Consider the following 27,645-nt stretch of genomic DNA (forward strand, 5'->3'; position numbering starts at 1 on the left):
ATGGTCTAAATTTCCCTTTAATTCATCTTTTTCCAATATGCAATTGAAGACCTAACAAAGCCTTTTCTACTCACAACAGTTCAGCTGTGAGGCCTCAGACTATCTCAGAAAAATCCCAGATGCCACATGCTCCTGGGTGTCTGAGTCCTCACTTCAAAATCAGGAATAAATATATGTCCACATTTCTCAATTGCCTGCTGTTGTATTTCTTTTTCCTTGGTTTTCTTGGTTTTATTTTTCAGTGATTAAACAAAACTAGTGTTTGGGGCTTAGGTAGCTAGTAACATAGATTAGTATTCACAGCTTCAAATGAACATCCCTCATTCATTGACTACTTTTGTTGATTGTACCTTGACTTCTAGAGGGGATTAAAGATCTTTATTGAAGGAAATTGAGAATTTTGGAAGTTTTCCTTCTATAAACATACCATCATCATTTTTAAAAGCCTTTTCATGTATAAAAAAATAGTTTTCATGTGTCTTTTGGGAAATTAACTGTAATAAAAAATGTTATTAGAATGAAAAAGACTATATATTGTATGATTCTGTTTATACGAAAAATCCAGAAAAATATGTCTACAGAGACAGAAAGTAGATTAGGGATTGCCTGGGGTGGAGGGTGGGGAGTGGGATGGCTAAAAGGCTCATTAGTGATCTCCTAGGCCAATGAAAATATCCTAAAACTGGGCTGTGTTGTGCAAATTTACTAAATTCTATAAATTTGCTAAAAAGCAGTAACTTACATGCTTAAGCTTTAGGATGAATTTTATGTTGTTAAACTAGACTTCAGCAAAGGAGTCATTGAGCGATAGACAAACATGTTACTAGGTCAACCTAAACAGTTATTTATAACATTTTCAATTATTCTTAAATCTATAGAAGACTCTGAGTAACAAACTTTCAGTTACGTAAATATGTCACACTTGGGCCCTGAGATCTTCAGAATTTCCATTCCTTTTTCTTGCAGAAAATGCATCATTTCTGGAAAACAATTCAAAATAGTCAAATAGTTAAGAGAGAGGATTCTTCAAAACATATAGAAGTCATTGAAATTTATTCTTGGAGATGATTACGTTTTCTAGAGATTATAGGGTTTTGGAGAGGATTAAATAAGATTATGAAGGTAAAACTCCTAATACTTTGCACAGAGCATAGTGGCTTCTTAATGAATTATTCCATGCATTATTTATAGTAGGGATGATTACTATTAATTTTGGAGAAAACATATATTTTCAAATAGATACATTATGTTAATTAGCTGAGACTGTTTAACTTCATTCTAATTTGTAGACTGTCTACACACATACACACACACACACATGCACACACACATGCACACAAAAAGACAGCAGGATGTAGACTAGATCTCAAGCTCTTTACAGCTACCTTTCACCTCTTCTGTCCCATTAATATCACCTTGTTATAACCTCTTCTATCCCGACAACCCTATACCGTATAGGTTTGGGTTCATAAAGATGTATTTCTAAAGGTAAATGTTGAGTTGTAATTTTCTGACAATTTATCAGCAATTATCATGCACTAATAATACTAACCAAAATTCCAAAGGATTTCATGAAGTATTTTATATATTGACTTTAATTCAGAAAGTCAATTTAATTTTATATATTAGATGTTTCATTTTAGCAAGTTTTTGTTTCACTAAAATTTTTTAAAAACCTTTTTAATCGTTTTAATGTATATTGCCATGTCTGGAAAAACGTGAACAAAGAAATTTACATTCACTGTGGACAGATTTGCGTGCAAACAGCTCCATGTGATCATGTTTCCTAGGTTTAGAATTACAGAGATTTTAATCTAGCATTTTTTCCATTGAAAGTAAAAGATCATAGGTAAAATGATGAATCACCATAATTTCCACTGAGGAACAAATCAGTATTTACATGAAACTTACCAGCTGGGTGTGAATGTGCAGGGCAGATATGAGAGCCTGGAGCAGGTGCATGTGACCTGGACACTTGCACGCAGGAAGGGATTGTTCTGCTGCCCTGCAGAGTTGAGGGAGAAACAGGATGGAGGGAGAGACTTCCAGACAGCTAAACCAGCCAAATGCCCAGGTCTAAGTAGCATTTTTGTGTTTAGGTTGTTTAAGTCTTTAAAAATCCATATTAATTTTATAGTGTGCATGTATTTATTTTCTGCTGAATCTAGAATTGAATGAGGAGGATGAATTTACCACAGTGATTATGCTTGGTTGATTAGTCCTTGTAACTTTAACAATTTGTGGTTTAAATATTTTAAGACGACACTTTCAAAGTTTTATTCAAGTTTAGAATTGTTCTAATGTTCTATGAATTGAACTTTCCTTATATAGTGACTCTCCATCTCTAGTAAGGCTTTTTGAATTAAAGTCAATTTTGTCTAATAGTTATACACATACTGATAGCAACCTCCCTTTTGGGTGGAAATTCGTGTGTGTGTGTGTGTGTACAGTTTATATATGTGATATTTTCCATCATTTAACTTTCACCTCTTAGTATCCTTATATTTTGCATCATATATTTTTGGAACCACTCCGATAACTTTTGTTTTCTATCTTAAATACTTGACTATTCATATTTATTATAATTACTTAAATATTTTAACTTATTCCTGTTTATATTAGTTTTCTATAACTGATATAACAAAATGCTTCAGACTGAGTGGCTTGAGCAGCACAACTTTATTTTCTCACAGTTACAGGGGCGAGAAGCCTAAGATAGTTGAAGGTGCCCACAGGTTCGCTCCTCTGAGAACTTTTTTCCTCACCTTGTAGATGGCGGCCTATGCAGTGTCCCCACCTGGTCTCCCCTCTGTCCACGTGCCCCAATGGGATCTCTTTGTGTGTCCAAATTTTCTCTTTTGAAAGAATATCAGTCAGATTGGATCTGGACCCACCTAACAGGCTCATTGTAACTTAATCACATCATTAAAGATTCTATCTTATACACAGTCAAATTTTGAGGTACTAGAGTTTAGGGCTTCAACATTTAAATTTGAGGAGGACCCCCGTTCCTCCCAGAACACTGCCATTACATTTTATGTATTTTATTTATCCTGCCTTTTCTATATATTTTCCTCTTCTTCATTGCCTTCTGTTTAATTAATTTACTTTTTCTCATTTTATTTTTTCCTCCAATAATTTAAAGGTCACATAAACTATTTCCTATTTGTTAATGCTGGCCCTAGATTTATACACACATACATATCAAACTCTAATGTATATGTCTACTTGTGTTCTGGAAACTTCAAGGGCATTTTAATAATTTAACTCTTATCAATCCCTCCAAATATACAAGTTATGTTGCAAACATTTCAGTCAAGTTATTCTTTTTTTATTTGAGAAGCCATCATAATTACTGTTTAACATAGTCAAATTTGTTTCTATTTACCTATGTATTTACTACTTTCTTTGATTATAATTCTATTTTTTCATCTTCAACTTTCCAGCTAGAACCACTTTTGCCCAAAACACGTCCTGTATAATTTCTTTCACAGTCTGTTGTTAACATCCCTCATTTTTTTTTGCTTTTTGGTCTAAGAATATTTATACTGGGAAAAAATTTCTCTGAATGTACACTTCTGGTATAATCCTATTTTTTTCTGGACCAAGTAAAGATATAATTTCATTCTTTTTTTATTTCCTAAATTTAAATTGATTCAATTAATTCTATTAACCTCTGTAGCTGAAAGCTGGAATTTTTTCTTATTGCCTCACCCCACAAGGTTGTGAAATCCTTCCTCAAATTCCTTGAAGTTGGGCAAGTTTTTGCAGGTCAAAGATGATTTTATGGTTCTCCTCTCCTCTCTGGGTTCTGCTTACATTTATTTTTTGGACTCTGAGTGTTCCCTTTCCTTGCCAAGGCATCAATGCATTTTATAACTATTTATATATTTTATCCAGAATTTTTATTTATTTTTAGCAGGAAGGTCAGTCACAATATCATCTTCCATTCTGCTGGAGAAATAAGGCTGGTCTATCTGCCATGGGGTCGAGGGGTGGATTTTGCTTTTTCTGTTAGTATGACTCCACTTTGAAAGTTGAGGACTTGCTTTGGACCGTTTTTGTCCTCTTTGTTTCATTATGACTTGTCTAACTAACATCAGGAGCAGCCTTGATAATGAAAAGCCGCCACCCCTCTAGACCCTGCACATACAACATTGATAGTTATAGCTGATCTTTTCTAAGCAGGGCAGCAATGCCAGGCACTGGTTGAAGTGTGAGCCTCACCAAGTTTCTTTGTATTACTATCCATTCAGAAATTGTGCTGCAGAGACGAAAAAATAAATCTGCTAAAAGCGCAGAGAAATCGATACTTGTTCCCCTGCTCCAGCTGTGGGACATATGACTCGTGCACCACAAGCCCTTCTCCCCTTGAACCAAGAACTTGTCTGAGAATCCTCAGCACAGAATTCCTCAGCTCCAGTGCTAATCCACCAGAGCCGGCAGACAAGATAAAATGTCTCTGAAGACTAAAAACTAATTGTATTCTGTCTGCCTCTTCTTTCAATTTTCAACTGGGATACTGTTAGCAACATGTTTTCTTAGATACAGAGGAAAAAGAATCTTTTCACTCTTTCTGAGCTCTCTCCTTTGGAAGTCCTGGCATCTCAGGCCACCCATATTAGTGCTTCCCACAACTGAGTGAGAAAAAGACCCCTTAGAAGAAGAAGTATGGAGTCTTCCAATATAGAATTAGCTTTGGAGTAAAAAATGTGTACTTTGATGTAGATTTGCGAATAAATACATGAAGAACTTTTCAACTACAGTGAGCTCCCCCCCACCACCACCACCTTTTTTCTTATTTTCTGTGGAACTTGAGAGTTGGTTTCAAAGGCAAAAGGCGAGAGTTTCTCCATTTGTTTTTCCTCGTTTCCTCTTTAAAACTTTTGTAACAGCGGCTTCCTCTGCCTGATGGGTCTGCTTCTATTTTACAACTTGACATGGTTTACTTCTCATGCTTTAAGTCATGGCTTACATGTCACCTCCTCCAAGTCTTTCTGATTACATAGAGTAGCTTTCACTGCCCCAAATCATAGACTAGTCATTCATTTTCTTTGGTTTATGGAACTCACGCCTGTTGTCCATCATCTCCCCTCGCGCCGGGACAAGTTCGGAGAGGCCAGGACTGGGACAGTCTTACCACTGTGTTCATTTCTTCTAAAACAGTGCCCACCAGCGGGCAGGTGCTCAGTGGTGTTTGTGAAGGAATTACTATAAATGAGAAACATGGTAAAGAAGGTGATTTGCTGTCTAATTTTGCTGTATGGATTTAATCTTGTAAAGAGAGTCTTTGACTCTTATGGTAATGAGATGAAGGGACCTCTTTATATCTCAGGAACAGAAAATACGTAAGAGTTCAAATGGAAAAGAAGGATGCCGTGTCAGATCCCCGAGCCTGATGCTCAGTTTTGGCATTTCCTGGCTGTGAGACTTTGCGGGAGGTATTTCTTCTCTTTGTTCCTCAGTTGTTTTAACCTTAAAATGATGAAAGAAAGGACAGAAGGATTGAAAAGAAAGCAATAAATGAATATATTTCAAGTACTTGATGTCCAGCCTCAGAACGAAGTCTATGAGAGTTATTTACTGATATTGTTAGAGAAAATACTTGTCAATGCTATGATGTGCGTGCTCACTGGGCTTTCTATAGCTTTCTTCATCTGTCAGAAGAAAATAAAGGTTCCTGCCTGCTAGAACCATTGCAAGGATGAGACGTAAGGCACTTGGAACACTGCCTACCGTATTAGAGTCAGTACTTACAGCTTTTATTACTGAGGACAGTGGCTTTTATCCATTTACTCTCTCCCCTCTCCATTCTTCTCTGCCTCCAGTCTGTGATCTTCATTCGGGACAGAAACACTCACGGCCAGGAGGTGTCGGGGTACATCGACTACGCCCACAGGCTGAAGACCGAAGATTTCGAAGTCTACTTCAACGGGAAAAAAAGACTTCTTCCAAGGCCCACGGACATGAGGTAAATGACATACAATTCGCACTCTCCCACAGGGATGAAAGATTTTTATTATCTGTTCTACGTTGTGCCTCAAATGCTCATGTATATGTAGTAGGAATGTCATAAAACTGATTATGAATATAAAATAAGTTTTATAAGTCAAGAAGGAGCATAGATGTTACGATTTTCTTTTAGCAGCCTGAGAAAGAAGATTCTTCAGAGATGAGATAGATAAATTCTTAGTAACATTCCTTTTAAATAATAAGTAGAGCCTAAAAATTGTTAACCTCAGCAGGGTCTTGGACCCCTTGGGACTTGTTCTGCCTAGAAGCCTCAGGGGCAGCCTGGCTAGCATGTCCCTCCCCAGCCCCCTTTCCTTTGGTCACTAGCCCAAGTGCTGTCTCCTAACCAACTCTCTCTCATTTTTCTCATCTCTGTCCTATTCTGGGATCCCCTCCTCTGGTGCTCTCATCCCATCACCCAGGACATCTTCTGCACTGCCAGCCTGTTCCCAGACTGGTTCTTTGACGCCCTTCCTCACAGCACTCGAGCTAAACACTCCATCTTTCACTGACCATAGAACTCAACAGAGTAGCAGCGTTCTCGTATAACTCCCACCGCTGCCTTCATTCACATCAGTGTCTGACACTGCGAACGATCGTCTCCCCTCTGAAACTTCTGCCATCCTCTCTCTGTTTTTATTGCTGTTCTCTGAGGACTTTCTAAGCCATCACCATGTTAACAGACTCACTCTTTTCCTATTCAACCCAGATGCACAGCATATCATTTAACTTTTCTCTTGCAATAATCTCTACTGCCACTGTCTTTTTGCCCTTTGGGTTTTATTTGTTCTGCTGATACTTTCCCCCACCCCCAAAGATGGATCCAGACATCTTCATTGCACCTGTGGTGGACCCCTGAGTATTGCTGGAGGAAACTTCTGGAAATTGCACAAAGATGCAATGGCTGCACTGATACTTTATGTCTCCAAGCATCAGATGAGTTCTTGGTGACATCTAAAACTTACGTTCAGAATTAAATTTATTTTAATCACTGAAGACTTCCATTGCTTCTCTACCCCCAACTTATGAATGACACCATCTTTGAAACTGAAGGCAAAATCTCGATGTTATCCCAGCTCTCTTTTTCTCTGTCACCACTCTTATAACTAATAATTTATTAAAAACATGAGATTCTGTTGCCTTCACAGCTTTCCTTTTGTTATATCAAATATAGGGTGTCTCATTTCACCTAAAAACACTTCAGTGTGGATTTTTTTCACATGTCATTTTAAAGGAGAGCATAATGACATTATCACACCTACCAAAATCATTTCTTAACTTCACCTAATACCTACTTAGTTCTTAATCATATTTCATTGATTATCTTTCTACGGTTGGTTTGACCAATTGAAATTCAAATAACATTGTATTTTATTATTCTATATCTGGCACTGTTTTTGCTTTTAACCATCCCCTTCCTTTTTTTTAACCTTCTATGCAATTACATTGTTGGAAGAACCAGGTACTAAAGGACATTGTCCTGAAATCTCTCACATTCTGAATTTGATGGATCACTCTCACGTTGTTACACTCCTACTTCTATCCCTCTGTTCCCTATAACCTGACTGTATTAAAAGAGGGCTTTTCTAAGTAAGAATTTTTAATATGTGGGGCTCTATACTTCCTGTTGCCCCAGTGTTAGATTTACTGAGCTCGATTCGTGGGGTCAGGTGGGGTCAGTCTGATCACACCATTATAAGGTTTCCCATCGAGTATTACTCATGGTTTCAGCATCTCCTAATAAAAGCTACATACATATTTTTTACTCAGGGTTACACAGTGGTGATTTTCCAACTCTATAATTCACCTGCATTTTTAAACTATATAATTCTTTCAGAGAAAATGATTTTTCCTTATCCCTTATTTGGTTACTCCAAAATATTCATGCAGAAAGACAAAATATTTGATTGTTTTTTTTTTAATTTATGAAAAATGCAAGGCTTGAAGCACAAAAGAGTGTAAAGCTTATGCCAAACTATTTTCTAAAGTGGTTGTATGGATTTATATGCACGCAGAGTTCTCCACAAGTAACCTGGCTCACCCTTATCTTCACCAACACAAGATATTATTAACGAACATTTTTCTCCTGCTGTGGTGAGTTACAAATGATCTCCCATTGTGGTTTTAATTCTTATTTACATGATTACTAATTAGGTTGGGCATCTTTTATTGGCTGTTCAGATTTTCCTTTCTATAAAGTACCTACTAAGATTTATTCCTATTTTTTTCAATTAAGTTATTCCTTCTTATAGATTATAGGATTCTTTTATTTAATTTGAATATTGATTAAACCTTTTCCTCTTACACATGTTGAAAAATACTGTCTTCCAGTGGATGAGTCTTCTTTCACTTCCCTTCCATTGGTTTTGATGGCCAGAGCTCACACGTTCTGACTGTCACTTTAATCAGACTAGACCTTTGCCTCTGCAGCTCGCACTTTTGTGTTGTGTTTAATTAATTCCTACTTCTCCAGAGGTCATAAAGATACTGTCTCACAGAGTGTTATAGTTTTGCTTTTGATTTTATATATATGTGTGTGTATACTTTTTTTTTTTTTTAGAGGCGGAGTCTCACTTTATCACCCTTGGTAGAGAGCTGTGGTGTCACAGCTCACAGTAACCTCTAGCTCTTGGGCTTAGGTGGTTCTCTTACCTCAGCCTCCCTAGTAGCTGGGACTACAGGCACCCGCCATAACGCCTGGCTATTTTTTTGTTGCAGTTTGGCTGGGGCTGGGTTCGAACCCACCACCCTCGGTATATGGAGCCAGCACCCTACTCACTGAGCCACAGGCACCGCCCTTGATTTTATATTTTTAATCTACCTAGAATGAATGCATTTAGGCAGTTAACTAGAGGGGGAAAAAATCCCTCTGGCATATGTAGTTCCATACTTAGTTTGATTCCGAACTAAAGCAAACAATTTTAAAATAAAATATTTCATAAATTATCTTTCTATTTACTTACCTTTTGGCATGCTGTGTTATTCTGTGTTGACACAAACATTATTTCTGTGGTGGGAATACTACCTTGCATTTTTGCTGTGGAAAGTACAAATGCTAACAGGCCTGCTGTTACGAAGAAAGGGCCCGAGAACCTGATCATCTTGGCAGCTCAGATTCCATCTTGACTCTGCTTTTAAGATTCACTACCTTATTTTCAATTATAAATACTTTGTAAGTGGATACCTTGTTAGAGTTTTTTTACCAAGTTCCTTCACACTCCCCTACAACAGCTTCATAGCCTAGGTACAGCAACATTATTGTTACTGTCTGAGGGAGGAGAGTAAACCTTTTGCCAAAGCTCACAAGAAAAATAGTGATGAGAAAGAGCAAGTTCTTGGGCACCCTGACTCACGTCTCACCTCCAGGACACTCTTCTGAGTTTCAGCGTTTATGTCCCATGTCTGGTTGCTTCCCTGTCTGTGTGCTGCAGAGCACAGATCTGAGGTCTGCTGCAGAACTCCACTCATTCCTCAGGTAGGAGGATCGGGAGGAAATGAAAATTTTCTCTCAGTGTTTCTCTTCAGAGATCCCATGAAATATTCATGCCCTTGACCAGAGAATGACCTTAAATACTAAAGCTTTGGAAGGCATTATTGTCAAATTTCCCTTGAAGTCCCATTGTCTGTTTTATTAAAATGTGAAACGTTCCAAACCCCTGAAGTTAGAATTATAAGCACTTATCCTGTACTTAAGTGCATTCTTAAGAAGGCATTCTGGTAACATATTGGCAGATTCTCAAGTTAAGAAAAGAAAAAAAAAGCCACCAATGAACACACCACTTCTGCAAATGGTATATAAAATCTCGCCTTTTTTTTTTTTTTTGAGACAGAGTCTCACTTTGTCACCCTTGGTAGAGTGCCGTGGCATCACAGTTCACAGCAAACTCCAGCTCTTGGGCTTAAGCAATTCTCTTGCCTCAGCCTCCCAAGTAGCCGGGACTACACTGGCTATTTTTTTTTTTTTTGCGGTTATCATTGTTGTTTGCAGGCCCGGACCCGGTTCAAACCTACCAGCCTCGGTGTATGTGGCTAGTACTGTAACCACTGTGCTATGGGCACCAAGCCAAAATCTCACTTATTTTTAAGGTTATTAATTTTTCTTTAATTCAATATGGTGATAATCATTAGCACGTCAGTTTAGTCTCTTTAGCAGGGATTCACTGAATTTGATAGAGGGGTGATACTTTGGGTGAAACAGCATACCGCTTGCAGGAGCCTTGCCACAACCAGCTAGCTCCATGCCGTGCAAAGTTTGGTCCATGAACCTGTAGTACTGGTGTCACCTGGGAGCTTTTAAGAAGTGACGCGTCTCAGGTTCTGTTCCTGGCGCTGCATCAGAATTGGCATTTTAATGTGATCCTCTAATTTCCCATATGCATTTTTGTCTTAGTTTATTTGTGCAGCTGTGCAGCTATAGCAAAATACCACAGGCTGGGTAATTTATAAACAATAGAAATTTATTTCTCATGGTTGTGGAGGCTGAGAAGTCCAAGATTAAGGTGCTGGCAGAGTCGGTGTCTGGTGAGGCTGGGGCCTGTTTCCAAGATGGCACCAGAAAAGGGCCTAGGCTAGTTCCCTGCAGCCCATTTATAAGGCACGAATCCATTCATGGGGACAGAGACACTGTGACTTAAGCACATCTCAAAGGCCCTACCTCTTAGTAAACCACAGTGGGGATTAAGTTTCACATGGCCTTTGTAGGGGACACTGTCACACCATAGCAGCGTTGTAGGTTGAGATGCACACTCTAGACCTATGCTCCTCAGTTAGGTAACTGCTACCCACGGGTGACTACTGAGCACTTGGGACATGGCTAGCCCCGAATTAAGATGTGCTGTGAGTGACAAATACACATTTGATTGTGAAGACTTATGATAAAAAAACCTAAAATAACTTATTCATAGATTCATATTATACATTAAAATAGTATACTGGATATGTTGGATTAAATGAGATACATTATTAGAATTATTTTCAACTATTTCTTTTTACTTATTTTTAACATGACTACTAGAAAATTCAAAATTACTTTCATGGCTCACATTACAGTTTATCGCGTTATGACTGACATCACTTCTCCTCTGAACAGCACTGTTGTAGTCTACTGGTCCTCAATCTTGAGTCTCAACCCCATCACAGTATTGAGATAACTGTCATGTCAGACACCATAAACCAGAAGCCATCAGTTAGTCTTTCGGGCCAGGTCTGGCTACGGAATGTTTTATTTGACCTACACTTTGTATTAAATGTTGTATCTAGGTTTTAGAAACAGGAACATTTCTATAAGGTATCTTGGGTTTAAGATTCTCTTAAGAGCTTTTAAGGTTTGAGGGTACGTTCCCTTATCCCAACCGTCATCTAGAATCAAATGGAGGCTGCTTCCTAGAATGAGATAGATTTTCACCAGATTAACACGAACTCGACCTCTTACACATGTTGATTTAGGCACCATCACCGTGGTTTAATCTGATGGGGATCAGATTCTCCTAGGCATTTGAGTTTCTTACTTCAGGTTTAAATTACTGACTTAGAAGTCATATTTGGTGTTAGTCAAATCACGATACACCTTGCTCAACCGTGGTCTCTCTTGGGTTGTTCATAGTACTGTGGTTAACAAAGTTGAACTGAATCAAAGTCTGAGATGATTATGATGACGATAAAAATTAGCTGAGCACTTACTATGTACAGTTACCATGCTAAATAATTTATATACCATATTTTGCTGGCTATAATGTGCCCCTTTGTATTATGTGAACTCATGTTTTTGGTCCAAACTTTCAGGGAAAAAAAACTTTTGTTTTTATTTTCTTTACTTATCTATTTTATTTTTTGACACAGAGTCTTACTTTGTCCCCCTTGGTACTGTGCTGTGGTGTCATAGCTCACAGCAACTTCAAACTCTTGGGCCCAAGCAATCCTCTTGCCTCAGCCTCCCAATAGCTGTTTTGATTTTTAATTCAAACTTTCATTTGTTTATATTTTAGGTGTTTGTTTTTTTATATTACAAAGGGATTTTAGCTTTTATTTTTAACATACATGGTACAAGAAATTTCATGTAACAAATAATTATAAAACAAAATAACAGACACTGGTACAAGAAATGTTACAGTAACAAATAGTACTGCTCGTATATAATGTGCGTCCTTATTTTTCCCTCCAAAATTTGGGCATAAAGTTTACATTATACATGGAAAAATATGGCATATCATTTTACTTAGTCTCTGCAACAATCTTAACTGTTAGGGATCTTTTTCACATTTTAACACCTAAAGACCCAAGTCACAGAGAAGTTAATTGGCTCAATCAAACTCACACACAGACACATACCCATGTACAACTCGAAATCCAGGACCCAACCAAGATCACTCACCACTATTCTTTTTAAACAATACTTACTCTGTTTAGGATGTTGTCATGGAAAGATGTCTTTTTTGGTCTCATATCTATATCAGATTTTTGTCAGATTATATATTTCTTCTGCAAACGTGTGTCTTAACTTGAAAAGACCTAATTTGGGATTGCTTTTTCAGAACTTAAGCAACCTTGCTGTCCACAGTGAAGACTGGGGAATTTCGGCCATCCTGTGCCCACCCTTGCCACTTCCTCCTTTCACTGAGCTGGGCAGAAAGCACGCCTTTGTACTTACCCAGGCTTTCATTTTCAGTCACCGTGAGTAAGAATTACAGTGTCCCACAGCTTTGTGTGTGGAAGAGTTCCGAACAGAACTAAAAGTGGCCTATAATTATGGCTTCAGCCTAAATGTCTTTAGGGAAAAATTGGCCCTGACTTGTTGAACCTCAGTTATGTCCCAGGATACTTTTAGAATCTATTCATATCCTCGGAACTGTGGTTCACATAATTTTTGTAATATCTACTTGGAATTCTTTTACAGATAAATTTAATGTTCCAATACTTAGCTCGTTTTAGCTTCTATTTATCCTAAGCTAAATATTAAGTACAATATGTCATGGAAAACTCAAAAGTGGGAAAGAGAGGTTCCCAAAACTTACAAAGCATCCATAATGCCCAAATATACCAGGACTGACAGTTCCTACGAGATTCTTACCGACATATCTGTCTGCATCATCCAATGCTAGAATTTTATTTAGATTCTGTTTGGTTCACGGCCTTGAAAGAAAAGGTCAGGATTCCAGGGCAATCATCTGGGAATCTCTTTAGTTGTCTAGAATGTGCTTCCTTGAGGATTATGTATCTGGGTAAACCTTAAGTGAATAATTAGAGATCTGACAAAATCTCTATTTTATTGACAATACCGACTGTGGTGAAGACAGGATTACTCTTCATGTAAGATTTTTGCCCAACTTTTAAAAAATTTTGGTAAAATTTATATGACATAAAATTTACCATTTTACCCATTTTTAATCATACCATTCAATGGTTTTAAGTACATTTAATGTTTTGCACAACTTTTACAAGTTTTTATTATAAAAAAAAATCTTTAAAGTTTTGGGAAAAATCAGATGAGTACCATGAAGACCAACATACAACTTAAACGGTTGTTAACACTTTTGCAAATTTAGTTCAACCCTCTTAAGTATACTGGTGTGCGTGTAAGGGTGTGTGTGGTTGTGGCTGTGTCTCTGTGTAAGATGTCACCTTACCAAACCGCTGTGCATCTCCTATGTAACATCACCATTATCCTGCATAAGAAAACTGAATATTATTTTCTACTATGATCTAATATCTAGCTCACAATTACATTTTCTCCATTGTTCCCAAAATGGTTGTTTAGTGACCCACCATCCAATCAATGTATAAAAACTGCATTGTTCATGTCTTTTTGACTTTTTTTTTTTTTTTTGAGATAGAGTCTCATTTTGTCACCCTTGGTAGAGTGCCGAAGCGTCACAGCTCACACCAACCTCAAATTCTTGGGCTCGAGCAATCCCCTTGCCTCAACCTCCCCAGTAGCTAGGACTACAATGTCCAGCTAGGTTTAGAGACAGGGTCTCGCTCTTGGTCAGGCTGGTCTTGAACTCATGAGCTCAAGCAATCTATCCGCCTCAGCCTCCCAGAGTGCTGGGTTTACAGGTGGGAGCCACCGTTCCTAGCTCAATCTCTTACTTTAAAAAAGCACGTTTTCCATGCCTCCTCACTGTCTGTGACTGTCTTGTCATCTTGGCCTTTACTTTTTAAAGAGACAGGGCCAGTTGTCTTTTAGACTGTCCCACATTCTGGACTTACCCAATTATGATCTTGTTTATTTGACTTATTTCTCTTATCTCTGTGTTTTCTCCAAAATTGGGAGATAATTCTAAGGGCACAACTATACTCATTGTAAACACTGAATTTCTCCCTTGATAAGTATTACATAAGGCCTCACATCAGGAGGCCCTACTATCAAATTTTCCCCTCATCAGTGATGCTTATAGCAGCATTGCTGAGTCCTTCCTCTAGAAAGATATATTTTCCTTTTTTAAGCAAGAATTTATAGTACCTAAACTGGTATGAAGTAGCATTTATGTATGTATATAAACCTATTTGTCTACTTCTCCTTTAAAACTCTACATTTTAAAAGAAAATATATTAATGGCAAAATAGTCTTGCTATTCAGAGTTATTTTCATTTAGTTTTCTAAATTAGAAGAAAAGGTGATATTTGTTATAAGAGAATTTAAAGAGAGTTAAAGTGACATAGTAAAGGGATTGTAGGCAACTAATGTGCAAATAAACTGCACAAAACTGAAAACAAAATTGCTTTTGTTTACTGTTTGGAACTCATAAACTTTTTAATAGAGATTTTGTCTTACTAGAGCTTTTAGTTTCCCAGGTCATCCTGCAAATTTCCAAGCCCCTTGTTTTCATGAAAAAAATAATTTTGTTGTATGTGGAAAGAAGAAACTCGAGGATGTTAAATAAATATCTCTGCCTTCCTACAACTGCTCTTTTCAAGCTCTTGTGATGGCCATCTCATTTAGGTTAATACAACAAAAAGAGATACCCCAGGACCGACATTCTTTAGATTCCATGTCTGTGGCCACCACAGAATCACAAAACTAGGCAAACGATGCTTCAGGGAACACATCCTGCCGTCTGGGGTCTCAGGCTCTACCATTCCTATTCTTGGAATACATGAAAGCCAATGTATTTCAGGAAGAATTTGTTCAAAATTCCTATCTGCATAGCTTGAGGAACTGTGCATAAATCTGACAGTGACAGGAAATCTAAAAATCCAGAAATGCTTAAGTATAAATCCCACAAATCAGGAGAAGATTAATTAGTTTGCTTAAGGACAAAAGGGTAGATGTAACAAAAATGGGTCTAGCATGTGGTAGGGACTTAACACGAATCCATTATAAGCCATATAAACCAGTTGAATCAAGTAAGTGATTTTTACTAAAAGAAAATTTAACATATTTTTAGAAGATTTGAAAAATGTAGATGTTTCAACCTTTAATGACGGACACTTTTTAGCACTGTGAAGAGTTATATATTACATTTCTCACTGTTGACATTTAAACATTTTTTAATAATCTTGATGCCTGGCATCATAACTTTGAAACCGTCTTGGCTATTAATTCTATAGCAATTCTGGCAAAGGCTTGTTTAATGTATATTATTTTGTTATATGTTGCATGTTATGTTTATTATATTGTATTTTAAGTCTAAACATTTTCCATTGATCTACTGAATCTATTCTGGTGATAGGAAAGTGTGTATTGGCTTCAGACTGTCAGACAACATGAAAGCCTTTTTATAAGTGTTCCACAGGCCAAATTCCATCTCACTACCTGGAATAAAACCAGGAAATAATTAAAATTTTAGTATAATCAGGTTTTTTTTGTTTTCAGAAACATCCAAGTGTATGTTACATAATGTCTACAGAATCTCTGAGTTTACCTCTGGTTTTAGTATATATAGATGATTTTTCTTTATATTTTTCAAATTGCCATTTGATTCTATTATAGTTTGTCATATAAAAGGAAGGTTGGGTAGTAAGTTGGGACCCAAGAGCTTATGCCTAAACTTTAGAAATTCAACTACCAAATTACTTATAAATTAAATTTGTTCTGTTTCTACTAACTTTTAATGTTGCGATGTGCCCCCAACTTATTCAAATAGTATATGAACTCATTTTATTTCCTTCAATGAGCTTCCTCTCATCCTTTGACTTACTTTTAAAAATTTCAGAATATTATGTAGGTACAAACGTTTTCAATACATGAATTCCTCTTGCACATTTTTTTTCACAGTGTGCCCATCGCTGAATAGTATGAAACAAACCCATTTTTGCAATATTTTATTTACAGGAGTGGCTTCTAATTTCATCCAGGTTGTTACAAAAAGCATTAATTTGCCCTTTTTTATGGCAGAGTAGTACTCCATAGTATACATATACCACATGCTGTTAACCTATTCACATACCAATGGGCATGTAGGTTGACTCGTAGCCTTTGCAATTGTAAATGGTACTGCTATAAATATTTGAGTGCACATGGCTTTTTGATGAAATGACTTTTATTCTTTTGGGTAAATGTCCAATAGTGGGATTGCTGGATCAAACATTAGGTCTACTTTTATTCTTTGAGGTACCTCTATACTACTTTCCATAGAGTATACTTTGCAGTCCCACCAACAGCATATAAGTGTTCCTTCCACATCCATGCCAGCATCTATGGTCTTGGGACTTTTTTGACAAAGGCAACTCTAACCAGAGTGAGCTGATGTCTCATTGTGGTTTTGAGTTTTGATTTGCATTTCCCTGATGATGATAGAAACTGAGCACTTTTTTGTATGTTTATTGACCATTAGTCTATCTTGTTTCAAAAAGCTTCTGTTTATGTCTTTTGTCTACATTTTGATGGGGTTGTTTGTTTTTCTCTTTGTGATTTCCTTGAGTTCTTTGTAGCTTCCGGTTATTAGACCTTGGATATACAGTATGCAAATATTTTCTCCCCTTCTGTAGGCTATTTATTGATTGTTTCCATGGCTACACAGAAGCTTTTAATTGAATCAAGTTCTCATTGGTTAATTTTCATAGTAGTGCAATTGAGGTCTTCATAAATTTTTTGCCTAGGCCATTGTCTATAAGAGTTCCTCCAACATTTTCTTCTAGAAATCTTATAGTTTCATGTACTAGGTTTAACTCTGTTATTCATCATGAATTAATTTTTGTGAGTGGTGAGAGGTGAAGATCCTTTTTCAGTCTTCTACATGTGGTTATCCAGTTTTTCCAGCATCATTTATTGAATAGACATTCCTTTCCCCAGTGTATGTTATTGTCTGCTTTGTCAAAGATCTGATGGTGATATGAGGGTGGTTTTATATGTAGGTTTTCTGTTCTGATCTACTGGTCTGTGTCTCTATTCTTGTATTATTACATGCTGTTTTGTTCATGATAGCCTTAGAGTATAGTTTGAAATCTGGTAAAATGACTTCTCCCATTTTTTTTTTTTTTTTTGCATAATGTTGCTTTGTCTGTTTGGGCTCTTTTCTAATTCTAATTTTGAAGAACTATTTTTTCTAGATTTGTGAAAAATGACATTGAAATTTTAATGGTGATTGTGTTGAATTTGTAGATCACTTGGGAAATATAGACATTTTACCAAGGTTGATTCTGCTGATCCATGAGTATGATATGCTTTTCCATTTGTTAATATCCTCTGCAAATTTCTTCCTCAGTGATTCAGTGCTCTCCCTGTAAAGGTCTTTCACCTCCTTGGTTAAATACATTTATAGGTACTTAATTTCCTTTAATTGCTAATTTAAAAGGTATTGAGTCTTTGATTTGATTCTCAGCTTGAGTGTTGGTGGCATATATGGAAGCTACTGATTTGTCTTACATTGATTTTGTAACCAGAGACTCCACTGAATTTATTTATCAATTCCAGGAGTTTCTTGGAAGAATCTTTGGGTTTTCTAGATATTAAGATCATATCATCAGCAAAAAGTGATAGTTTGACTTCTTCTTTCCCCATGTGGATACCTTTGACATCACTGATTGATGTTTGTCTGGAAGAGTCAGCTGCTGAAATGTTCTTTAGCACCCGTGGTAAGCTCTGTTCCCCCAGATGGGGCACAGAAATGCCCCAAGGTGTAGGAGGGTCCCTATAGCTCCCAGGTGGTTGCTTGATCTCTGTGCCCACTGAGGTGGAAGGAGGACCAAGGCAGATCATGGTTGCACTGTGACAGTCTGAAAGGCGTTGCAAAGCCTCAGAGTTTCTCAGAGGTTGCTTTTCCAGACACTAGGGGGAGCCACTGGCATGAAGTTCCTGGCAATCTCTCTGAGCAGGGAAGACTATTCCCAAGGAGGGAACTAACCCCTTGAATTCTGGGGCCCGGAGTCAGGCTTTTTCCACCCTTGTCCACTGGTGCAGTTTCCCTTGTAGGGGTTGGGGGTGACCACCCTTCCTAAACATCACTCCCTGCATCCCCACAGCACCCTCCCTTCAGATCCATCCATATGAGTTCCCTCACCACCTGAGTCTGCTCTGTGACCTCTCCCCCAGTCTGTAAGCCTGACCCACTATTGTGTGTCTCTGAGTAATGCGGGGGGAGGGGGTGTTGGCTGTCTCCCAGTTATGCACCCCTGACTCCAAGGGGTGAGAGGTAGGTCTTATTCACAGGGGCCTCACAAGGGGAATATTACCCTGGGGAAGAAGCAGCTCTCCCTATTACAGCAAGTGTGGGGAGGGGCTGCTGCCCCCAGCCCCAGCTGGTATGCCCAAGACACTCATTGCCATGGAAAGCAGGCGCCAGGCTAATTCATTCTGAGTGGCACCTTCCTTATTGGGTAGGGGGGGTGGAGGGGTGCTCACAGATCTCTGTTCCTCAGCACCCCTCTGCACTCTCCCTGTAGATATGTCCGCAGGGACTTCTTCCCCACCAGAGTCCAGGACCAAGATGTCTCCCCTGAATCTCTCCATATTGCTCTCAGGTCTGGGGGCTCTGAGTCTGGCCTACTTGTCTAACCCATCAGCACACAATCCCATGAAATTCTGGTGGGCAGGAAGCTTTCCAATTATGGCAGCCTTGCTCTCCATGGAGAATGTGCACCTACTTCAGAGAAGCAGCTGCTGGCGAGCTTTCAGATTTGGAATACTCTCGTGGTTGCAAAGATGGGGTAGAGGCCATGGCTATCAACTGTCCTGAGGTAATGCTGTGAATAGAGGGTGTACAAATGAGGAAAAGTCTAGGTATAAGAAAGCCAGCACTATGGTCTCTCCTGGGCCTCTCCCATGGAGTGTCCCCTTGAGTACCCAAATGCCTGAGGTTCACTGGTTTACCCCACTATTCTATTTAGCTTCTATGCCTGGACTCGCGAGGGTGGTAGCACTCCCAATGTATTTTCTGTCATGCTGATCACCAAGGATATCTAAGTAGGGGAGGGGACCCCCTTACCCTTTCTCTGGGTTTGTGCCACAAACTTCTTCTCTTCATCCTCTTTTTCTCTCAGCTTTGCTGTTTTTCTCGGTGGCATCCCCAGACTTCTCTGTCGTCTCCCTGGTGAGTGATCCACACCTGAGCCACAACTATTCTCTGCTCTCCTCAGTCCATTGTTCTACCTTCTAGCTGGACTATTCCAATAAGTAACATCTCCAATTGCCATCCTGACCAGAATCCTTCATTTTCAAAATGTTTGTCACATAAAATAATCTTCAAAATCAGAACAATAATTTGCAAAATTAAATTGTTCTTAAAGATTTTATTGTAAAGAGAACCGTTTGCTATTTTATATTTTATCTATCCCATATTTAAAGACAAAAACAGTGGTCATCTCAAGAGAACTACATAATTCAGTTGTTTAACTTTGATTCATGAACGCACTTTACAAATCTGGTCATGCACTTGAACCACTGTGCTAAAATTTAATAAAGTAGAGTAATGGCCATTTCCTAAGTCATCCAGTTTCTAATCACTTCTGACACAGAAATTAACCTCTCTTTTCTCTCTGCCATAAGTAAATGAAGAAAGCAATAAATAAGACTAAACATGAAAAGGAAAGTCAGTGGGAAAGAGACCGCAGACCTCTCATCAGTTTCTGTAATGTCTGTCCGCTATCATCCATGTGAGCAGACATTTAAAAATCAATCATTGGGGATTCTACTGTTTACAATGTAAGGAAAACTGGGTGTCAAAGTTCTTTGACTGTGATGCACTGTCAAGAAAATGTATCAAATGAACCTAAAGAAAGAAAGATGGGGACGGCGAAGGAAGGGAAATGGGAAATAAAGCAGAAAGAGAAGGAGAGAGGAAGGGAAATAAAAAATCCATTAAAATGGGAGAGGAAGGGACACAAAAAATGGGAGGAGAGGAGATGGCTGAGTGGAGACCTCACTTGCTGAACTATCCTGGAGGAAAGGAAGGTTTTCAGATAAAGGAGAGTGGAGAGGGGGCACTGCTCAGGTCACAGAGAGAGGTGCCAGATCACGCGGGGACCTCACAGAGGACAACTTGGAAGCAAAGAAGGAGAAAGATAGGGAGAAAAAGATGTCTCCAAACCCAGGGAGGCCTGGAGCCCAGGGCAGGGGCAAAGGGAATTCCTTTCTCTCCCCCACACTCTGTCAGTGACCAGCCAGCTACCAGTTACTCAGAAGCTCGCAGCCCACGGTGCCATAGGTGCCACGGCAACATAGCACAGTGTGCCACATTCTGGCCCCAGGCTGTTGGGGAATTATGGCCCCTTTATCACAAGCACCTTCCCAGTCTAAAGAGCCTTTCCCAGCCCTGCTCCCGTGGCTTTCCCTGCCATCCGGGAAAGCAACCTCTGAGCCCACTGGAGGCTTTGCAAAGCCTTCCAGATTCAGACAACCTAAGCACACCCTGCCTCACTCCTCTGCCCACCTCTGCTGTGGGGAAGATCAGGCACTCCCCTGGGAGTTGTAGAACGCCCCTCCCTAACACCTGGGGCATGCAGGTACTTCATCTGAGGGACTAGAGCTTATCACAGGCAAAAAGAACATCTCAGCAGTTGGTTCTTTTCTGCAAGTATCAACTACTGACAGAACAACTCGATAGTTTATTATAGCTGCCAATTCAAACAGGGCAGGGCTGATTCTTTTTGTTTGTTTGTTTTGTTTTTATTAAATCATAGCTGTGTACATTAATGCAACCATGGGGTAAAATGTTCTGGTCTTATATACAATTTGAAATGTTTTCATCAAACTGGTTAACATAGCTTTCATGGCATTTTCTAAGTTATTATGTTAAGACATTTATATTGTACACCTAGTAAGTTTCACATGGTTCCACCAATTACTCTCCCTCCACCCATCCTCCTCCCTCCCCTCCCTTACTTCTCCCCTTTCCCCTTCTTCTTGGGCTATAATTGGGTTATAGCTTTCATAAGAAAGCTATAAATTGGTTTCATAGTAAGACTGAGTACATTGGATACTTTTCCTTCCATTCTTGTGATAGTTTGCTAAGAAGAATATGTTCCAGCTCCATCCATGTAAACATGTAAAAGGTAAAGTCTCCATCTTTCTTTAAGGCTGCATAATAGTCCATGGTGTACATATACCACAATTTATTGATCCATTCATGGGTCAGTGGGCACTTGGGCTTCTTCCATGACTTAGCAATTATGAATTGGGCTGCAATGAACATTCTGTACATATATCTTTGTTATAATGTTATTTTTGGTCTAGTAGAGGAATTGTAGGATAGGATGGCAGGTCTATTTTTAGATCTCTAAGTATTCTCCAAACACCTTTCCAAAAGGAATGTATTAGTTTGCATTCCCACCAGCAGTGTAGAAGTGTTCCCTTTTCTCCACATCCATGCCAACATCTCTGGTCTTGGGATTTTGTGATATGGGCTAATCTTACTAGAGTTAGATGATACCTCAAAGTAGTTTTGATGTGCATTTCTCTGATGATTAAAGATGATGAGCATTTTTTCATGTGTCTGTAGGCCGTGCGCCTGTCTTCTTCAGAGAAGTTTCTCTTCAAGTCCCTTGCCCACCTTGAGATGGGATTATCAACAAGTATCATCTCAGAAATTAAGGTGGGGGTCTCAGTATGATTTACACTGCCTAAAAGAGGTGAAAACAGCAGTAGAGAGCCAACCCAGAGGACACTGCGTTTTAGGAAGGAAACAAGAGTTACAGGTGCTCGAGCTGTGAGGGGTCTTTGTCTTCCAGTGCAGACTTCTGGGCTAACTGGGGAATTCATAGAGTCTGTGCAGAGACCTTCCACAGGAGAGCAGGTGCAGTAGAGCTATGGTGCCTGCCAGTCATGCGTTTCTGCCACAGACACTATCTTTATCTTTTTGGTGCAGGACCCAGCCTCCCAGCAATAGCCTTTGCATCACCCTGCCAGGCCAGCAAGGGAACAGATGCTTACCTGTATCATGCTCTGGGACTGGGGGTCCTAACAAGCCTCCTTCCCAGCACGCTATATGAAAGAGGAGGAGCCTCAGATGCCAAAGGCACCACTTGGGAAGCTTGGGGCTACTGCCTCAGTAAGTCAGATGTGGGGGTAGAATGTTGGCTGGCCAGCAGCTCTGGTCTGCCCATGTGGACCCTGGGCTGCCTTCACAGCTGGGCGTCAGCAGTGGCCATGCTCCTGCAGCAGTCCCCATAAGAGTGGCCCTGCCCCTGAAATCCTCAAGGACAGCTCTGAAGCTTTCACCTTGCCCAAATCCAAGGCTCTGCCCTGCGGCTCCCGGCTCCTCCCCTGGCCTATGGCTCGACTCCTGAGACTCTAGTGTTGTGCTCGAGTCCCCACCACTACTGCTGGCACAGGAGAAGCTCTCTGATGTTTAACACTTCACGCAGGATGCCCAGCCCTGAGCAGCCGTCACTCCGGGACTGGTTTGAGAGAGTCCCCCAGCAAAGGAGAACAGGTGCCCTGCAGTCTTATTAACTTAGAGCCAAGAGAAGAGCAGCTGGATGAGAAGAAACCAGCAAAGGGACCCTGGCAACGAGATAAAACAAAATACTAATAGTTCAACACCCCTAAGGGGACACAGTGGAGCAACAGGAGGGGACTCCACCCCTAAGGAAAGTGGTGAACCAAAGAAATGGAATTCAGAGTATGGATGGCACATAAGATGAAGAAATCGAGAGAAAAGTAAAAAATCAACAACAAAAAAAAGCCACACGACATTTAAAGAAATCATTAAGAAAAATATGAACATGTCATTAGAGAGCTAGACAGCCTAAGAAAAGATATATAATAGAACTGAAAGAAGTGAAAGAATCATTTAGGGAATTTTGATACATAGCAGAAAGCTTTAAAAACAGGCTGCATCAAGGAGAGGAAGGACTCTTAGAGCTGGATGACGAGGCTCTCAAGATAACCCAGCCTTCAAGCAGCCATGTAGGATTAGCCCATGGTTTGTACTTGTCCAAAGATCAAAATGAGCTATTTGGCTCATCTGGGAAGCAGCTGTGCAGATCTGTGGAGGGCAGAGGTAGGGAAAAACCACCATTAGGTAAACAAAGCAACAGAATGATGGTGAAAAGAGTTCAGGAGTAAGAAATTAGAGTCCATTCAGACAAAACGCACTTGGACGAATGAGGAAGAAGGTTTGTTCCTGCCAACTCGGTCAATGTTTAATCTGGAAAAGCATGCTTCCGCATCTGGCTTATGTGTAATACTGTAAATATTACCGCTTTCGTTTTTTATTTTACTTTTGGTGTAATTTTCAGTTTATTAACAAAAACAAAATAAAAGTCAGTGGGGAGATATGGTATTTTGTGTTACAAACGTTAAACCTTTCAAATAAAATATTCAAAATACAAGTAGTACGTGCTGTCCTACATGTGCTTACTAAAGTTTCTAATGAAAACTGGAAATGTCAGAAATAACAAGTATTTATACTGTTTGAATAGGAGTCCCTTAACATATGAAATAATATGATTAAAAATCTCCCAATGACGAGAGGAGTAGTTATTTTGGGATCCATTGAATATTACATGATTTTCAAAGTGGGTATAAATAATTTAAAAGGAAATTAAAAGGAAAAAAGGAAGAAAAATGATTTGTTTACAATTACTTGTTGGAGGAGAGTATTGTGATGTTTACAGGCAGAAAGGAACTACTTCCCAAGTGAATTAGTTTTCCATTTTCTGAAAAAGTACACTGACTGAGCCTTCTACCCTTCACACCAGACTTGAAAATTAACATGGGTGAACCTCAGACTTCTTGTCTCCTCCCTTTAAGGCTTGAAAAAGTCTGATCATATGTAAAGCAACTGAATGCACAAAAAGATAAATGGAGTAAACTGGAAGTCTGCCTACCTGGGAAGAGAAATCAATGAAATGGAGTGAAAATTTTTGTCTGCCTCTGCATGTAATACTAAAGATAACAACGTACATGGTTTTTAGCTTATAGCACCTTTGCCTAAACATTATGTGTGTGGTGCGGGAGTAGATGGGAACGGTGGTGCAATATGGAAACTGAGAGTTTTGTAGGACAGAATATATAAAAACAAAACTGGAAAGGCGTTTATGGCATTCTACACGATGGCATTCTAAACCGACTCTTTGATGTTTTCCTCTTACTCTCCTCTGTGTTCTATAACCACATGAATATAACAGCGATAACTTTAAAATGGCAATGCCCTTGTCTGATTGTGTACCTTGTATTTAAGGGACCTGGAGGAAAGTATCAGACACACCAACATGTGTTGAAGTAAGGAGTTTCCCAAGATTAAGATCTGGTTTCTGAGTTTAGTTTCCTAATAACTGGACTAATATCTGTACTCTAAATAAATCTGTTTCTATTATGACTGTGTTCTGATCAGTTATAGAAAAATATGATTAAGAAGAAAAGTAAGGAGAATTGCTTCTTTCTGATAAAAGAAAGGAAAAGACCTAGTGGGAAAAGGCTGGTAGTAACATAGTCTAATAGCACTCAGTAAATAGTTTCCTTTAAATTAAATAATAATGATAATAATAAAGAGCATGAATTTTGGAACCAATCAAACCTTACTTCGTATTCTTGCTTTATCATCTTGAGCAACTCCCTGACCTCTGAGACCCTTGGTTTCTGCATCTCATAAAAGTAAACAGTCCTGTACACTTCAGTGTGTTGCTGTGAAGATCAATATGGTATTGCTTGTAAAGTACCCACGTGAAGCCTAACCCACCCACGAAGACGTGTGAGGCATGAAAGCAGTCCTAATCATTATAGAAAGGATGACGGAGTGTCACGGAGTCATGAAGTGGGTAAAGAAACGAGGGAGGGTGAAAAGAAGCTATGTAAAAATTAAGTAAAACATACATGTTTATGGACTATCTATAATGTGAACTATACTTTGAGAGAAAATCTATAAATTAGTACAATGAACTGGACCCTGAAAGTGCAAAATAGATAGCCGTGGAACGCATGACGACCGGTCCCCACAGTAAGTGATGTGCAGGAACAGAGGGTAACCTGCCTGCTGAAGTGGGACTCGCCCCTGGGGCATGAAAAACCATGGAGAGGGTTTGCGGAGGGTAAAGAGAATCCAGCTAGCACAGTCAAACGGGATTGCAAGTGCAGAATCTATTCTTGTGACATGACTGGAACTTACATACACACACATATTAAGCTATTTTCATTTTTAAAATCCATTATTTTATCAACCACTTAATTTTTTTTCTAGCAGCTCTCAGGACCTTCTAGAATCATACCCTTTTCATTTGGACAGATCACTCAAGGGTAACTCTTCTAGCCCTTAGGAATTGCCACAGGTATATGACAGCCTGTTTTATTTGGCTGGAACTTTAAAATCAACTGAAATTGGGTCACGATGCTAATGTTTCATCTTGTTCCTCTGTCTAGATTCTAGAATAACAGGTTTCCAGACTCCATACTTAATAATTATTAGTATTTTATCCTCTTGGCCCAAGCATTGGCCCAACTCCCTCATATTTTTCAGATATGAATATCTAGTTTAACTTGAATGTGAGGAGGTTATTAAGCCTAAAATTTCCAAAAAACTTTAATCTTTTAAAGTTTTAAAATAGTTTCCATTTTTTGTTCCTCAAGTATTGCCAGTTGAACTCTTCCCCTTCCTCCTAAGTGAGCCAGCTGACTCTTGGCTTAGCCTAAAGTTTGTTTCCCTCTACTCATACTGTGATCTTGCCATTTATAAAATTATACATGTTTGTATATTATATGTGTGTGTATATGCATAGTAGTTTTTCCTGTGAAAAATAGTTCAGTTTCAAGAGTGTTTAAATGGTAAAAAAAAAAAAAAATGTGCTATTTTCCAGTTGGGTCAGATGCCTCTGTCTTTCTCACCGTATGTGAGAAAAGTCTGAACACTTTTTCTCAGGTAGTAAAGTGGCAGAATATACAATCAAGAGCCCTTTCTTTCTTGGAGTCTAGAATGAGAATAAGGTCTGTCCCAACCATCTAGAGATCCACACTAAATTTGTAGCAGAGGATAGTTCCTTTTTTTTTTTTCAGTATCTGTTTATTTCTTTTTTAAAAAAATCTGATGTGTGGACTCTCTAATTGGGTATATGGCATTTCATCAATCTTTGGTAAAGAAGAGATGGTTGGTTTGCTAACCATGTAAGAAATCAAGACATCTTTGTTTTCCTTAATAAATGCAGATTTCTTGAGGCAGTTTTAAAGAAGTTGTTAAATTACCAATTTGACTTTATAACTGTTCTAAAAAAAGAGAACAAATTGTCTTTAATGAGTAAAGTAGTATATGTTATGACATTATGTTAGTGTTTTATTGTTTTATATACACACATATATACATGTACACACATCATATAAAAGCTTTGCAGTGTAACCAGGTCATTATTATTACTAGATTCTTTGAAATGCTTAATCAAAAATGAGCCTTTTAACTGAATTTATTGACAAAAATAAAGTTGGCAAACCTAAATCTTTGGTGAAATGGCATTGAAACCCTATCTACTTTTGAGGGGAGGGGAGACTATGGAATGTTGCAAAGCTTCTTTAATTTTGCTGACTGTTGCTGTACAAGGCCTTAAAATTCAATCACATGTCTCCTGCAGATGGGTCAGAGACGAGAAGCCCTCACTGTTGGCTCTGCTCATATTATTAGTTGACATGAGCCTCAGGAGAGATTTTTCCTATTGGCCAAAGAGCCTAAAATTCCAAAGAAACCTGGGAATGAAAAAGGGAAAGGTTTATGTTTATTTTTTTGTTATCTGGAAGAGCTAATTTCTAGTTCTTTCTCAGTTACATAAAAAATTCGAAATTGAATCTAGAGAAATTTTTTATAAGGAATTATTTTTATTATAATACTATTTTTGTACTAATTATAATCACATGTATCGGGTATCCCAAAGTTGCCGTACACAGGGAAAATGGAAAATTGTAGCTAAACGTACCTTTATGTACAAAATATTCATTACAAAATTTTACAAAATATTTATGAAACATTCTGTACGTGTTGGCCACCTTTCTACACACACACACAGTCACACACTCACACACACACACACGTACGAATCTTTTCTTCCACTCATGACAAACACGTTCCAAGATTCCATGATATCAGTTGTTATAATGTTTCCTTATGTATGGTGACCTTTGGGACATCTTATATTAAAGATAATGTAGGAAGTATGTGCAAAAAGATAAAGGAAATTAAGATGACCCATAGTTTTACCACCCTACGACGCTATTATTATTATTTGGATTTTTCTTCTCCTGGTAACCCTTCATGTGTGAAAATATCTATATACCAGTATCAA

At 38.6% G+C, this 27,645-nt stretch overlaps 1 protein-coding gene across 1 annotated transcript in view; it reads left to right on the forward strand.

Annotated features, from left to right (window-relative positions):
- The window catches only part of CFAP299 (cilia and flagella associated protein 299), a 512,688-nt gene that overhangs the window by 430,858 nt on the left and 54,185 nt on the right, over nt 1-27,645 (forward strand). Inside the window, exon 4 of the mRNA XM_053594869.1 lies at nt 5,829-5,971. Within this exon, the coding sequence (XP_053450844.1) occupies nt 5,829-5,971 (143 nt within the window). The remainder of the gene's footprint in view (nt 1-5,828; nt 5,972-27,645) is intronic.

Source organism: Nycticebus coucang, chromosome 1 (genome assembly GCF_027406575.1).
Source record: "Nycticebus coucang isolate mNycCou1 chromosome 1, mNycCou1.pri, whole genome shotgun sequence".
Taxonomy (NCBI): Eukaryota; Metazoa; Chordata; class Mammalia; order Primates; family Lorisidae; genus Nycticebus; species Nycticebus coucang.